At 41.9% G+C, this 15,588-nt stretch overlaps 1 protein-coding gene across 1 annotated transcript in view; it reads left to right on the top strand.

Annotated features, from left to right (window-relative positions):
* LOC113516575 (uncharacterized) overlaps positions 1-15,270 on the top strand; it is a 73,172-nt gene extending 57,902 nt beyond the window's left edge. The window contains exons 17-26 of the mRNA XM_052897903.1: positions 55-202; positions 334-477; positions 10,129-10,263; positions 10,851-10,958; positions 11,609-11,674; positions 12,414-12,569; positions 13,292-13,390; positions 13,777-13,981; positions 14,129-14,241; positions 15,067-15,270. Coding sequence (XP_052753863.1) covers positions 55-202; positions 334-477; positions 10,129-10,263; positions 10,851-10,958; positions 11,609-11,674; positions 12,414-12,569; positions 13,292-13,390; positions 13,777-13,981; positions 14,129-14,241; positions 15,067-15,129 — 1,237 coding nt within the window. The 3' untranslated portion in view covers positions 15,130-15,270. The remainder of the gene's footprint in view (positions 1-54; positions 203-333; positions 478-10,128; positions 10,264-10,850; positions 10,959-11,608; positions 11,675-12,413; positions 12,570-13,291; positions 13,391-13,776; positions 13,982-14,128; positions 14,242-15,066) is intronic.
* Positions 15,271-15,588: the final 318 nt, after the last annotated feature.

The raw sequence follows: 15,588 nt of genomic DNA, 5'->3' as shown, positions 1-15,588 counted from the left end.
TGGTTTACTACCAGCACCTGTCGTGTATTGTAAAGGGCGTGTGTTCGCTTGCAGGCGGCGCATGCGGTACGTGGGCGGCGGCGGTGGCGGCGGCGGAGGCGGCGGCGCGGGCGGAGGCGGCGGCGTGTGGCACGAGCGGCTGCTGGACGCGCCGCACGTGCCGCACGCGCACCACACGCCGCTGCTGCTCGACATCAACCAGGTAGCGCACGCGCCACGCTTGTTACCACCTTCGAAATAGTACAAAATAAGTTCATGAAAGTATCTAGCTAGTTAATTGTTTATAGGCGATACAAATACATATCTATAATATTTGTTTATTTGACTCCACAGATGTCGCTGCGCGGCGCTCGACTGAGCGCCCTGAGCGGCGCGGGCGTGTGGCCGCACCCGCACCCGCACCCGCACCCCCCGCACCCCGCGCACCCGCACCCGCACCCCGCGCACACGCACCGCGACCACCCGCAGCGGACGCAGGTATGTCTCGCGGGTCCGATACACTCCTCGCTAAGGTTACAATATAAATAGCTCGATTACAGCACACAGATTGGTAGGAATCGCGACACTACTGTGAAAAATACAAGGAATTATAAAAAATAATAGTATGAAACTTTTTTATATTAAAGTAATTGTTGAATCCTAGAATAGTAGGAATCGTCCAATAGATCTGATCTATAGTATCAATTAATCAATAGTAAATACTTGAAATATGGAAGTTTTTAAATTTCCTTCATGGATTCGAGTCGGGATTTCCATCAAATACCAATACGGAAGAACTGCTCAGATTTTACTAGAAAGACTCGTATTATATATGTCCTTTTTATAATGTTTTATGTATTTCGGTATCACGCGACAGTCAATTGAATAATTATTTGAATTTATTAGGAAATCACTATTTTACATTCTTGCTGCCATATTATATATATAGACGACATAACGGGTTTTTTATACAAATTTAAACTTGGTAACATTCTGATTTCCCTGGTGCTTAAGTAATCGTTTTAATGTTTGTATACCAAAATGTATAGTTAAAAATACACAAATATAAATGTACAACAGTATATCGTTAAATGCATAATTATTTATTGTCATTTTACATCAGCCGAGGGGAAAACTATTTTAATATTGATTTCCACTGTGTTTAGTGAATTACGGATTACGATTACATGTTGCAGGTATTATAAAACAAATTTATGTTCTTTTTTCAAATGTTCACACATAAGAATATACACACGATACAAACAACTTTAGCCAGATATACATATTTACACCAATACATCAGCAACAAGTGTTTGATAGTTGATACGACGGATGGAAGGCGAATGTTGCCCGATTGCTTCAAAGTACACAAAAAAAAAGTGATACAAGAAATAAGAATAAAATATTTGGACGCCTCATTCTGCCTTCTATCTGTATTTTTTTTTTATATATATAAAGAAGAAAATGCATCATATAGTTCAAAACGATTGCGTTTACTTCCGACTTGATTGATATTATTTCATATGTCATACATTTTTGTGCCCAAATTTGCGATTTTGTTTGTGCATTTATCATTTATTATTTGTAAGTGAAAACATTTTTAGGAAAATTCTTAGGTATTACGATTGTCAATCTGGGCATAGCATATGTAACTAGGAGGCTAAGTAAGTGGAGTTAATATTGTCAACTTAGGTCGTCTAAGTGATGATTGATTGTAAGTTAGTATTAAGTGAAGGGGCGACCACTACTGTTCTAGTGTTTGTCTTACGCCGAGATTCTTCATATAATTCCTAGATGAATTCATCGCAGGCCTTTTATATTTCCGTTCCGAATCCGTTCTTAAACATAATTCAAAGTGTAAAGGATGCAACGTTTAAATTTCGAACTATGCTTTCTTCATTAGTTCGGTTTGGCTTTTCTGGATTGCGATACCAAATTATTGATTTCATATTAGTTTTTTTTTTTTATATATAAAAATAATATACTTGCTTAGACGATTGTTGGTCTGACGTAGTTTATCTTGGATAGTATAAAAGCCGAACTCAGTATTGTAGCGGTGAGGCGAGGTGAGTAATCTAGGAAGTATATGATGGATGTGGAGCGCGTGCGCGTGCGTGTGCGCGATGATGCTAACGTGGGCCGCGGGCGGCGGGTAGTGGTCGCCGGCGGGCGGCGCTGCGGGCGCGGTGCAGGTGGCGGGCGCGGTGCCGGCCGCCGACGTGTGGGGCGCCGCCGCCGCCGTGCTGCCCGCGCTGCCGCACCTGCGCTACCAGGTACCGCCACCGCCACCACCGCCACCACCGCCACCACCGCCACCACCGCTCCCACCGCTCCCACCGCTCCCACCGCTCCCCGACTGCACACAGGCGACATTCACACAGCTCGCCAGGGACACGCCCCTTGTATAGTACATCCGGGCTCTCATTCTCCTGAAGTGTGTTCAATTGAAATGTGTGTGTGAAAATTGATAAGAGAAAATGCGATATTAGAGCAAGGACACCGCAATAAGTAAAATAGTAACCAAACCTCTGAGTAACGGGGCGCTCATTTTTGACGAAATACAAAGCCCCTATGGTTTGGAACGCTGAAGTCCCTGATTCAGAGCTGTCTGAATGATGCTTAAGATAGGTGCTGCAACTACTTTACCTTAATTTTTTTTTTGCCAAAAGTAAGCTCGAAAGAATCTATTTATGAAATGTAAATTTTGATTCAGATTTCCTATTTAAAATTGATAAAAAACTCAAAGAATTTGATAAAACAGGTGATATATTCGAAAGAATTCAGTGTCGAAGAGTGTTTAGTATCAGTAACTTTTGTAACATGAAAATGAGTAGAAAATACGATATGTTCAATTTTTATATGTGCTGTGGTATTTGCGGCAACTATGTATGTGTGTGTGCTCCTTTCTCAACTTTTTTCCTCTCCCCCCTTCCCCCTCCCCGCCCCGCTGTTTCCGTCGCTCCACCGGTTCTTCATGCTAATTTAACGTCTTCACGTTTGTCAGATTCAAAAGAAAAATTAGATGCAATGCAACGCCTTTTCAAGAATAGAACATTTACAGAATCAATTCAAAATATTTAAACGATGTCATGGAGAGATCGTACAATTTGTTTACTTATCTAAGTTACTTTAGAATTGTTTAGTATATTAATTTCTTAACTACTTATACATTTAAAGAAAGAATGTATTTGGATTTGCTTGATAAATCTGAAGACGAACCTAACTTATTTCGTAACAAGTGATATAATCCTTCATTAAAGTGATTCGCTTCGACTACTAAAGCATGTAAAGGCATGAACGATCCGTAACGGAGCTCCCGTTATCACCAACCCAGGTTATTTGGTGTTATGGCGTGCATGCCCACTGAGACTTGTCTGAGCACTATCGTCCAGGTATACCAGTACCGAGCGAGTGATGTTATCCGCTAAAGCTTCTCCCGACTCGTTAGTGATTGTTCGGCGCACTCTAGCCCATATAACGCTATATTAATACTTAAACAAGGTTTTTGTAACTAATTTATGACATGGCTGGACCTCTGGCTTTCCGACTTGTATTTGATAGTAACCTTTGTCGAGGTCCGTAGTCGACTTGCTCTGCCGTGAGTTTCATCATACCGTCTCTTAACTAATTATTTAACTTTACGATGCTATCTCACTTAAATTATTGCTTGATGACTAATGGTTTGGATGACTCACTACAGGGTCCCTTGTTATGTGGTTTGGTCCTAGTTACAGCTTTAGGTTTTTGGTGCGTTTGTTCGCTTAGTTCACTCTTCCCGTCGTTGTCTCAAAGTTGGATTGTTACATTTGCGCTGACTTATCGCTGTTTTATTAGTGTTTTAATAATTGGTCAAGATTTTAGAAGGATCGTTTTTTGTCTCCGAATCCTCTTTAAACAATGCTCTAATGTAGTGACATTAAACGATGCCTTGTCAAGTCCTGAGTGTAAAATCTGGCGTGCCTTGAATGTTGTAGCTACACTTACACTATTATACGCAATCGTTCTAATATTGAATCTTTTATAATATTTTCTCAAAGTTTCTTCACAAGTGCCATATTAAACTAAGTTTGTAATCCATCGTAGCGTTAGATTAACTTTATCTAAGAGGCTGAATTTTAAGTTCCCTAATTATTTTTATCAATATCATTGTGTACTCTCAGTTACAATGTATATTACATTAATATTGTGTTTTGTATTACGATTGAACTTGGCTGTACAAAGAATTCAGCCTTTTAGGTACTAGTGACTAAAACTTAACAGTCGCCATAAGAGAATGACCTGTGAGAAACCTTACTAAACTTTCGGCTTCTAAAGCTACAATATCACGGCACGCGACGTTATGGAGGCGACCCAACACAGCTTAACAATAGTTGGTGGCATCGATGTTCCTAAGTAGCCGGGTACACGAGTTATTGTCGACTTGAGCACAATATATGCATGCCCAGATTAAAGTTTGTGAAAACTGGTGAGGAAGGTCTAGTTCTATTTGATTACAATAAATGTGGCTTGTATAAGTACTCGTACTGTGGACTGTAGATATCTCTAATTTTATTGACCACCTCCACCTGATTGATTACCTTTCTTTTGTTTCAACGTTCTCCGCAATTGTCAGTTTTATTCGCATTTTTTTCTTAAATATTATTAGAGATGCTTATTTGTACACGAAAAATGTTCACGTCAACTAGAGAAAATTAAATTTAATATTTGTGCACGATGTTGATATGGCTCAAATCATGACGCCACCGTCACACTTTATAACCTCGTTGTCAACTGCAGTGCGCGCACATCGCAAACAAATATTCAATTTAATTTTTTTGCAAATACATGTATAAGCATTGTTAACGGATTTAATAAACCAACAAATCATGCCATCTCTAACTACGCAGGACGTACGCAAGTAAATAACACTGCCGCTTCCACAAAATGCAAATATTAATGCAGAATCGAATATTTAATTGTTATTTGGGACGACATCGTATTGTTTATTAATTTGCTTTTAAATTTTACACAGCGCAAATATATTTCCACGAGATGTACATTGAAAACATATTAAATGTATCAATAACATTGGGATATCTACAGCGTAAGCTTGCGGTGCAGCCGCGTAGTCGTACCAATAGTTATTCTACGCTCGTTTTCTATAAGGTTTATTTATGTACCGGACATTGCCAGACGTCAAGACACTTGGTTTCCTAATCTGAAAGCGAAAATTCGAATGAAATGTGGAACAGTCGTGTCCGTTAGGCAGTGTCCGAGCCCGATACATAGTGACTGCGGGGCGGGACTACTAACTTCTGTTCATATACTGTTAAAACCGAGGAATGTCATCAACTGTAGCCGTGGGAGTTCCTATCGCTTCTATTCCTTCAACATTACTTTGCTGTAAACAGTTTCAATCAAAAAACAAAGGTGTATTGTTTTAATGTTCGGTCGACACTGTGTCAGTTCTCTGTCATTTATTACTCTCGGACTGAGAGCAACGATAGAGCGTGCACACTGATATACATATGTATGTTTGAAATGCTTCTGGCATTTCAATTTAACAGTGAATTTATTGCTGTTGTATATATTAATCAAAAACTAAGTAGAAATCGTTTTTTAAAGCATATATATTATTTTATGTAAGAATGGTAGGCCGTGCTGTTGTTCTTGAAACATTTTTCTTGATTTTGAAGACAATGTTGAATTAAATTACCAATAAATATTATTTTGATAATAAACTTAGTATTTCCAAGTGTTCACGCTTTATTAAGGTGTAAATGCAAAAATAATAAGCCTCCATCAGTCGATTGTTTATCTGTAAATTAAAAATTGTGAAGAACACAATGCATCCAGTAAGTTGTGGGTCCTCTCACGGCGCTCGGTCCCCGAGGGGCAGACCGACACTACTCTTTTCAAGTTGTGACAAAACACATCCGCTACCGAGCACCTGTCATGTCATGTTAGTGATCGAAGCTTGGCTCCTGTGAATGTGGCCCAGAGCACGCATCGCAAAATTAATTCTACCCTCGTCTAAAGTCCACATTGCCCGCAGTAGTGGCGAGTTGAGTTGTAAAGATGCGATAAGAAATTTAAAATCTTTAAGTTTTTAATTATATGATTGTTATATTAATGTTGATGCGTGCTTTATTTTATTTATATGTTGCTTGTAACAAAGCTATTTACTGGGTTTGATCGAAGCTCACTAGTAAATTTAATTATCCAATTTTTTTATTAAGTTACCTCTAATTTCATCGGAAGTTGTATTAAATAGAAGGAAATTTGTTGCTGTATTTGTTTGTTGCCTTGTTTCTTGTAATATTTTTCATTATTAATTTTTTGATAACAACTCAACTGTCACTCGACATAAGATGTAATAATAGACGTTGTTTTGCGGTGCGTGCCGTGGGGTGAAGCCAGGCGGACTGCGAGAGCTGCTAGACGCGGTGTGACATAGCGAGGTGGTGGCTGCATAGAACTGTGTGCATCACTTGTAATATTACAGTTGCGGGGGCGGAAACCATTGCAATGTCAGATCTATCATACCATACATACATATAAAGTTGTAAATCCGATACTAAACACACAATTTACGATGCACCTGGTTTATTTTGACGTATGTCTCTTTTGTGATTTGTCATCTGAATACGGTCTAGTTATTGTTGCAATGTTTTCTACTCCCGGCGTTATCTACCTAATTAAATGTATTACATAGACTCAGTCTGCACAGTGCTTGGATGACAATAGGTACATGTCTGCGCGGGCGTTTGATTCTATTGGCTGATACAGAGATACCACGTGATCGCGACCAATCAGAGCGACGCGCACAAGAAACAGCCCGCGTCTGATTGGTCGGCTCGTATGATGTGATATTTTCAATAGCTTTTAGTGTCATGCGCTCAGTAATGATGGATCTACCATTCGTTTAATGTTTTATTCATCTCACACTTCCGGACCGACTCTTTTTTTTTTAAATACACAACTTTTTTTTAACGGACCGTGCCGTAGCTCTGACGCCACCACGCCTAATGTCCGTGGCGTCCGTTCTCGGCGTGACAGCATGCAACACTCGAGCTCATACTGTTTGATTCTGTACATACTGTACCGTGTACTGGTCTAGTTCGCTGCGATGACACTAGTGTCCACGGACCCTTTACAACGGGCGGCCATTTTGTTCTATTTATGTAAAACTAACCGGCCGCCGTAAAGAGTTCATTAGTCGAGAGCCGGTCGAGAGCGAGCCTCCAAATATTTTTTGTCGACTAACTCTCCCACATTTAAAACTATATTTTATTATTCGTGTACCGCATGCGATTTTCCTCACTTTTCAATACCCTGTGAATGTGTTCCGTGTTCTACGTGTATAATAATTTCTGACTGCGAAGTTTCGTCCTGTGTGGTTCGCGCCGTAATAGCCGCCCCGGCCAATGGCAGCGCGACGCCGCGGTGTCATCGACCGGGGCAACTGGGGGCGCGTACCACACTACTCGACTTTTGCCAGTCTCGCCACACTATTTATTTAAGATTTTGCCGCTAGCAACTCGAGCTTTGGTATTTTGTAGATTAAGATACAGAAAATATTTGGCTGGTCGCTTTAATTTAGAACTTGGCTGTTTCTTAAGATGCTCTTTTTAATGTCAACGTGAATAACAAATACTTTTCGTTAAGTACTCGAGTGCTAAGGGTGCGGTATTAACCCGGGCGCTATGTTATTTTTTTTTTCTTAATACAAGTAGCAAGCACCAGGTTTTTTTCTCGTTCTATTAATTACGAAATATTTTTGTTGAACACTCATATATTTTTATATTAAATGCATCGTCACAACCACCTTCAGTATTATGTAGATATAATTGTTTGTGTAATAGCTTTTATAAATATATATCCTTGATCATTGTTACACGTGTTTATTACGATATATTTAATATTTATTTTCATATGTATTATTTATGTTTCAATTGATGTTTGATGAACATATTGTTTTATTTTATATCAATATTGAACAATTTATTGCTCTGGACAGAAGCTGTTGTCAGAATTAATATTTCCAACGATAATCCGGCGGGATTTGGTGAGGGTTGACTATGGGTTCGAATCCCTTTATGTGCTTCATATGCTTTTCTAATACAAGTCAATTCTCTAACGAATATGTAACATTTTTATATATATATATATAATAATATCTAATAATAAAAAAGCAATAATCAACTGTGAAATAGTAGTTCTGACTTCAGCGGCCATTTAGCTCGCGTGTATGTATATCGCTCACAAGTATACGTATATATATATATATATCCATATATTATAATATATATATATATATTGAAGGACGAGACGAGAATCTTGCTTTGACTTACCGATACGCAACGCGCTATTTTATGTTTTGGTCCAGGTTTATGTTTATTTAATATATTATACGTACTATGCGGGATATATCACTGTTTGAACGTGCAACTATGTCTCACTAACGGTTACCAGCATTTACTTATTGGATGACTTCCTTGTACAATTGATTATGATAGAAAATCAATTGTTGATGTACAAAAAAAAATTATGTAAGTATTAAAAATACCCCGCCTGCGCTAACGGTATACGCTGGCGGGGCACCAGTGAAGGGTGGTAGGAGAGGAACCGCGTGGAGGTCGACCTGATAAGGTGTATTGCTAGTAATGGGTCAGTTAGACTCCATTACTAACAACCCCTTTCCCCCCGTTGTAGGGTAGTTGGAGCATGTGGAATGAATGCTAGATGGATGGTTGACAGAACAGGTAAACAATGCGGGTGTGGATGGATGCAAGTAGCGGCAGAGGCCTGGAGCACCTGTTGTGATCAGGTAGATCGTGTTCTTTCTAAAGGAACCGTCTCCGGAATCGCAGTGTGCAGGAAGCAGATGTTTCTTTGGTCTTTGATCGAATGAATGAGTATACTTTATTTGCATGATACAATACAGGGAATAAGCAAGACAATAAATGTAACGATACAGTATTTTTAGTGCTGTGTTCTTTCTGCCTACCCCGCAGTGGACTTGGCGTGAAGATTGATAGGTATCAACACATCCGGGAGACTGCATCGTATGTCATACCGTGAACATGTCATAGATTGATTTGCTACGTAATCCGTTCCTCTCGAGTCGAGGTGTCGAGGCATGAGGGAGACTTTGTACAAAAGTCGATTGCTTGGGTACCACTGTCCCATTCGTGTTTTAAACACGAAGCAGTTGTGTTTGCATGGCTGTGTTTCGGTTTAGGGTGGGATATGGCGTGAATTTACAGGGTACAGAGAAATAACACCCGAGTCCTCAGGAATGGCAACGCATGAGGGGTATCATGGGCGAAACAGTATACTCTGTTATGTCCATGGTACTGCTCATGTCTATAGGCAACGGTTACCACTTTCCATCAGGTGGGCCGTCAGCTTGTTTGCCATTCTAAGTTGTATAAAAAAAAAAAAGATTGGATACTTTTTAAAATTATTTGTAATTAATGTCTCTTACATCAATACACAGAAGTCATCCATAGTGCAGAAGTATAAATAATAATATTTTTTTCTAACTCTCAAATACTGATATATCCGACTCTCATATTGACTCAATACGGAGTGTACGTCAGTGTTTGAAATATAGATGTCGCCACGTATCAAATAAATGTAATTAGTAAACATATTGATCAAGTTTGGGAATAGTTGTTTTTATTATACAAATATACAAGTGTCCAAATTCTTTTGAAATCAATTATTTTTTTTTAGTTTTAAATAAGCTGCCAGAGTTAATTGTAATAATTAAAAAAAAAATTCTTTAAAAAAAATAAACTATAATACATTCATAATAAAAATATAGTAATGATTATATATATTTGGATGCTAAAATCCTGTGAGACTTATAATTTGAGTTGCAGGAACCATTTAGACAAAATTTGTCTTGGAATTTAGAAGATTTTGTTCCTATTGTTATAAAATTAATAGCTAAAACTAATACATATTTCTGTGATAACATTAATTAGATCCAATAATTTGAACTTATTCGTTAATTAGTAAATAAAAAAATATATTAAAAGAGCCACTTAGAGCCAGAGAACTTTATCCATATGTAACTTGTATTAGCAACTTCTTAAGAAAAGTTAACACTGACGCACACTCGCGTACCATACGCACACTACGACGTAGCGGCGTGTACAGATGGGCGGCGTATACGCGGGGCTGCAGTACCACGGCAGCTTCGCGCCGCCCCCGCCGCCGCGCGGACCCTTCGCGTCCCCCCCGCACCCGCCGCACCCCCACCATGCGCATACGCACTACATTACTAACTCTCAGGTAAGTATGAGTCCAGTTACGAACTTTTTATTTATTATTTGGAAGATGACATGGTACTGTGGAGTTCGTGGATGCGTATGGCTCAGGATAGTTTCCTAATTGTGGTCTATGGGGAAGCGTATGCTTGAACGTGAAAGTTGATGGTTAAAAGGATTATTTAACGGTGTTGAAATAGATAGAAAAAATGAATGCTTTAACTATTTGGTCCGGCTCGAAGGACCAAATGTGTTTCCTTAAATTTATGGTTTCGGTCGAAGGACCAAATGATCAATCGATGTACCAACATTATTATGCCAACATTTTGAGAGAGAAAATTAATATGACTTCTACACTATTATTCGGTATTCCTTGAAGTACGTGCATTGTTAAATGGTTAATAAATGTTTTTCTATTTCTATTATGCTTTCAAAGATAAAATGATTTTAATATGCGATCCGGCTCGAAGTACGAATGTATAAAAAAAAACTTACAAAATAAATGAAATCTTAGTTAAAAAAGAACTCACAGTTGCCACATTTTGAAACCTGTTTTTTTTTTTAATCAATTAATGAATTTTCGAAAAACTGATTACCATATTTAATCGGTAGCGTGCCGAGGGTGGCCGCCTAGAGCTGCTGGGCAGCGGGGAGGGTACCCTGTCGCCGCTGCAGCCAGCCGCTGACTTGCACCACGCGCCGCTCTTACTCGCCACCGAGGTAACCTATACAATATATAATATACCAACTTTTACCAGAAAAATTTGAAGGGTGGGATATGGCAATAAATTTACAGGATACAGAGGAATAACACCTGAGTCCTCAGGAATGGCAACGCATGGGGGGTATCATGGGCGAAACAGTATACTCTGTTATGTCCATGATACTGCTTATGTCTATAGGCGACGGTAACCACTTTCCATCAGGTGGGCCGTCAGCTTGTTTGCCATTTTAAGTTGTATAAAAAAATTAGTCCTCGTGACCGGATCATTTTCATTGACCGCGATAAACAGTAGCCTTTATCCTTCGTTATTCCAAAGTACGTGTACCAAATTTCCTAGTGATTGGTTAAGCTGTCAAGGTGCTATAAGATAACAAAGAAATTTACCTTTACGTTTATAATATTAGCAGTCCATCAGAAAGAGCTGACGCCAATCGTCGCTTCCCTCTCGCGGGCTTGGAGTGCCGTCTGCACTCGCCCCTGTAAAGACCATCTACGTCCAATAGCATACACAGCTAAAAAAAAATTATAATATTAGTAAGGAGTTACCAGAAGGAGTCCGTGCAGTTCACACTAGGTTATGGTTCTTTAAGTTCTATGGGATCAGAGTGTACAGTGCGCGCGTGTGTGTGTGCGCGGTTGTCCGCAGGCGCGGGGTGCGCCGCTCGACCTCATGCCGCACCACGCGCGGCACGCCCTCACGCATCATCACCACGTGAGTACATATATCACTACTCAGGCTCACCCGGCAATTATATAAAGAAACAGTCGACGGGTCCAATTCATCGATTTTCCTGGTCGCCTACCATGAAATGGTTTTCGAAATTTCGTGGCCGAACGAAACAGAAATGTGATGTTAAAATTACGTGGTACATGCCGTTTCAAATATTTAAAATGTTAAAATATCGTTCCTTTGGACTTTTATGGTAGTATTTATAGCTAAGAAATGCGCATTTACTGTGTGTACATGTCAAATAATAAAAAAAATGTTTCAATGGAAATTTTATACGGGGCATCAATGGTTTTTCGTTATTCTTATCTATTACGGAGTAAAAGTAAAAAATCAACTCAATTCATGTCTCTAGGCGACGGTTACCACTTTCCATCAGGTGGGACGTCGGCTTGTTTGCCATTCTAAGTTGTATAAAAAAAAAAAGACTTTATAAACTGCATTAGGGAACTACTTCGTTAAAAATTATGTGGACAAATTGACTATTCGATGTAACCACTCATTTAATGTTAATAAATGTTATGAAATGACGTTGACGTATGGAGGTCCTTTTCAATGAACGACAAAGGAATGTCCTGTGATTACAAGATTTCTTTAGGCAATCTAAACGACTGGATTTAATACGGTATGAACGAAAACACGAAGTTGTATCCGAAAATTCGAAATTTCGTTTTACGGTAGAGCCGCGGTTCTAATGTTGAATTGGTGAATGCAAACTTTGCAGCGTCGCAGCGGCGGCGGCGTGGGTGTGGGCGTGGGCGTGGGCGGCGGCGTGAACGTGGGCGTGGGCGTGGTGGGGTCCGCGTCGCGCGCCGCGCGGCCCTACGTGCGGCACGCGGCGCGCTGGCCGCACCACCCCATACACCACATACACACGCAGGTGAGCATGCACATACACGCCTGCACCACACACACGCGCGCACACTCGCACACACTCGCACTATAGGTACGTAGTAATCGTGGCGGCTGTAAGCGAGACATTATGAAAGACAGTCTTTATTTGTCAGTACTATAGTGCGTATGAGCTACAGCTGTGTGTGTGTATTAAGTGACCATTGTGTCATTTGGCATTGGTATACTGAATGGGAGCTTGTGACGTGTACTGAGTGGCATGTACAGTGAGTGGCCACTGTCAGCTGGCGTACTGCAGTGAGTGAGAGGTAGTGGTGTGTGCTGAGTAGCATGTGCAATGATTGGCCACTGTCAGTTAGTTGACAGCCCTACAGTAAATGGGAGTTATTGGTGTGAGTGGCATGAGCAGTGAACACTCAGACAGCGTGTACGCTGAAAGTTAGTTACAGTGAATGGTTATTGTTAATTGGCCACATTGCAGTGAGTGAGTGCTTGTGGTGTGTATGAGTATCATGTATAGTGGGTGGCCACTGTCAGCTGGCAGCGTTTCAGTGAATTGGAACTGATGGTATGAGTATTACGCACAGTGGACACTTGCTTGGTTTTCCAACAGCGCTGCGTGAGTTGCGGTGAGTATTAACTGATGGTGTGTGAGTATCACGCCCTGTGAGTGGCTACTGTAAGCTAGCAGTGCTACTATGAGCGGGAGCTGGTAGTGTCCGTGTACTGACCGCCGCCGTGTGTTCGCAGGGCGGCGGCGGGCTGGTGGGCGCCACGCTGCCGCACGTGCAGCAGCTGCACGTCGCGTCGCCGCTGTCGCTGCCGCCGCCGCCTCCACCCACGTACCAGGTTAGCCGACAATCTCATCAACAACTGCCGAGTTTTATATCAATACTTGGCTGCTACTGAAATACTCGTTTATATAATTGAATTGTTCCTTGAAGCTTGAATAATTGTACAGAATTAACAGGTTTATGTTAAAAAATTTTGTCCTGCATGAATAAATAATTATTAATTTTTAATTCTGATTAAACAGAAGCCATCAGTGGGAGAATTTGTACTACTGGTATTTCTAATGTCGTATCTGCAGATACAACAATTTAGTCTTGGGAGGGCATGAGAGCTTATAGTCTATAGTCCATCTGTGAGGTTGCTGATGTGTATCGGTGACGGTTACCACTTCTTATCAGTTGGCTCGTCCGCCGTTACGAACCTTCGTCGGGTTGCGTGCGCAGGTGTTCCTGAACCTGCTGGCGATGTTCCCGCTGTCGCCGTACGCGGAGGCGCGCGGCGAGGAGGCGCCCGACTCGCCCGAGACGGAGAACTACGAGGCGCTGCTGTCGCTCGCCGAGCGGCTCGGCGAGGCCAAGCCGCGCGGCCTCGCGCGCCAGGAGATCGACCTGCTGCCCAGCTACAAGTACTCGCCGCAGACGCACCAAGGTGACTCGCACCCGCCTCCCATGAACCACCGAAACAGCTTAAACAAATTTATTGCTTACAATTCAATGTTGGATTCCGTAACTGTGGCTACCCTCGAGTGAGCTGTATGAGTGGAGATGTAACGCGCGTGCGTGGTGCGGCTTGCAGGCGAGCAGTCGTCGTGCGTGGTGTGCATGTGCGAGTTCGAGGCGCGCCAGACGCTGCGCGTGCTGCCGTGCGCGCACGAGTTCCACGCCAAGTGCGTCGACAAGTGGCTGCGGGTGAGTACTGCACGCCACGCCGCGCCACGCCACACCACACCACACCACACCACACCACACCACACTGTACACACGCTGCACTGCACGCTGGTGTCCTACATATTGTTACCACACGTCACACTCAATACCGATCTTGGGCCAAGACAGCAATTGATGTCCAAGTAACTCCAAAAACCACGCACCGATATATAGTCCCATCAATTTCGACGTTGTAAGTTTCGACTGAACAGCGGAACGTGCCGCAGATACGGGGAAATATTATCTAATACCACTAGATAGGGATCCAGCTGCCTGTCCTATCGGTACAACAGTCTTTATTAGAGGGAGACTGTACAAAAGTCGTTTGCTCGGCCACCTCTGTCCCATTCGTGTTTCTACCATGAAGCAGTTGTGTTCGCATGGCTGTGTTTCCGTTTGAAGGGATATGGCAATGAATTTACACGGTACGGAGGAATAACACTTTAATCTTCAGGAATGCAACGCATGGGCGAAACAGTATACTCTGTTATGCCCATGGTACTGCTCATGTCTATAGGCTACGGTAACCGCTTACCATCAGGTGGTCCGTATGCTTGTTTGCCATCTCAATGATATAAAAAAGTGGGTTTTTTTTTGTGGGACACAATCTTTAATAATTTATGATCGCCTTCAAATATTTCCCCAGGGGCGCCTGTCATGTTAACTCATTTGACCATGCACTGAACACTGTACACACTACACAGCGCACACTTGATACTGCGCGCAATACATTTAGTCCAACGAGCTATGTATACGTGTCTAACATATCGCATACTAATGCACGTGTTGTGTGATCTCTCGCCGCAGTCGAACAGAACGTGTCCGATATGCAGAGGGAACGCGTCCGAGTACTTCAGCAACTCGGAGTGACTCGACGCCGGCGGCCGCGCCTGCGCGCCGGACGTCTAGCGGCCGCGGCCGGACGCGGCCGGACGCGGCCGGACTACCGCGCACGGAGCTTGGTCTCTATGTATACGGGTCTGGGCGACCACGCGTCGCCGCTACGAGCAATAATTTGTATAAAGAAACCGGCTTACAGAAGCATTCCGTCTCGTCGTATTGTTGTCTCTTTCACACGAATTTAGAGTTTTATATTGATTGTACGGTGTCCTTAAATTGTAACGCAAACAAATCCCGTCTCTAACCCGAGGGAATGCTGTTCATATTAGCTTGTGTATAGAGATGAACCCATTATATGTAGCTTTATATAAACCTTCCTACACCGACACAGTTTTATAGAGGGCGCTGTGAATTTATGATGAATATTATGTATGGAGCGGAGGCGGTGTGTACACCAAGTTCCCGCGCGGTACGGGAACATGAGTCTTA

Source organism: Galleria mellonella, unplaced genomic scaffold, assembly GCF_026898425.1.
Source record: "Galleria mellonella isolate WM207_F2 unplaced genomic scaffold, CSIRO_AGI_GalMel_v1 utg121, whole genome shotgun sequence".
Lineage (NCBI taxonomy): Eukaryota > Metazoa > Arthropoda > Insecta > Lepidoptera > Pyralidae > Galleria > Galleria mellonella.
Note: the sequence above shows the minus strand (reverse complement) of the source record. Positions and strands in the feature narration are given on the sequence as shown.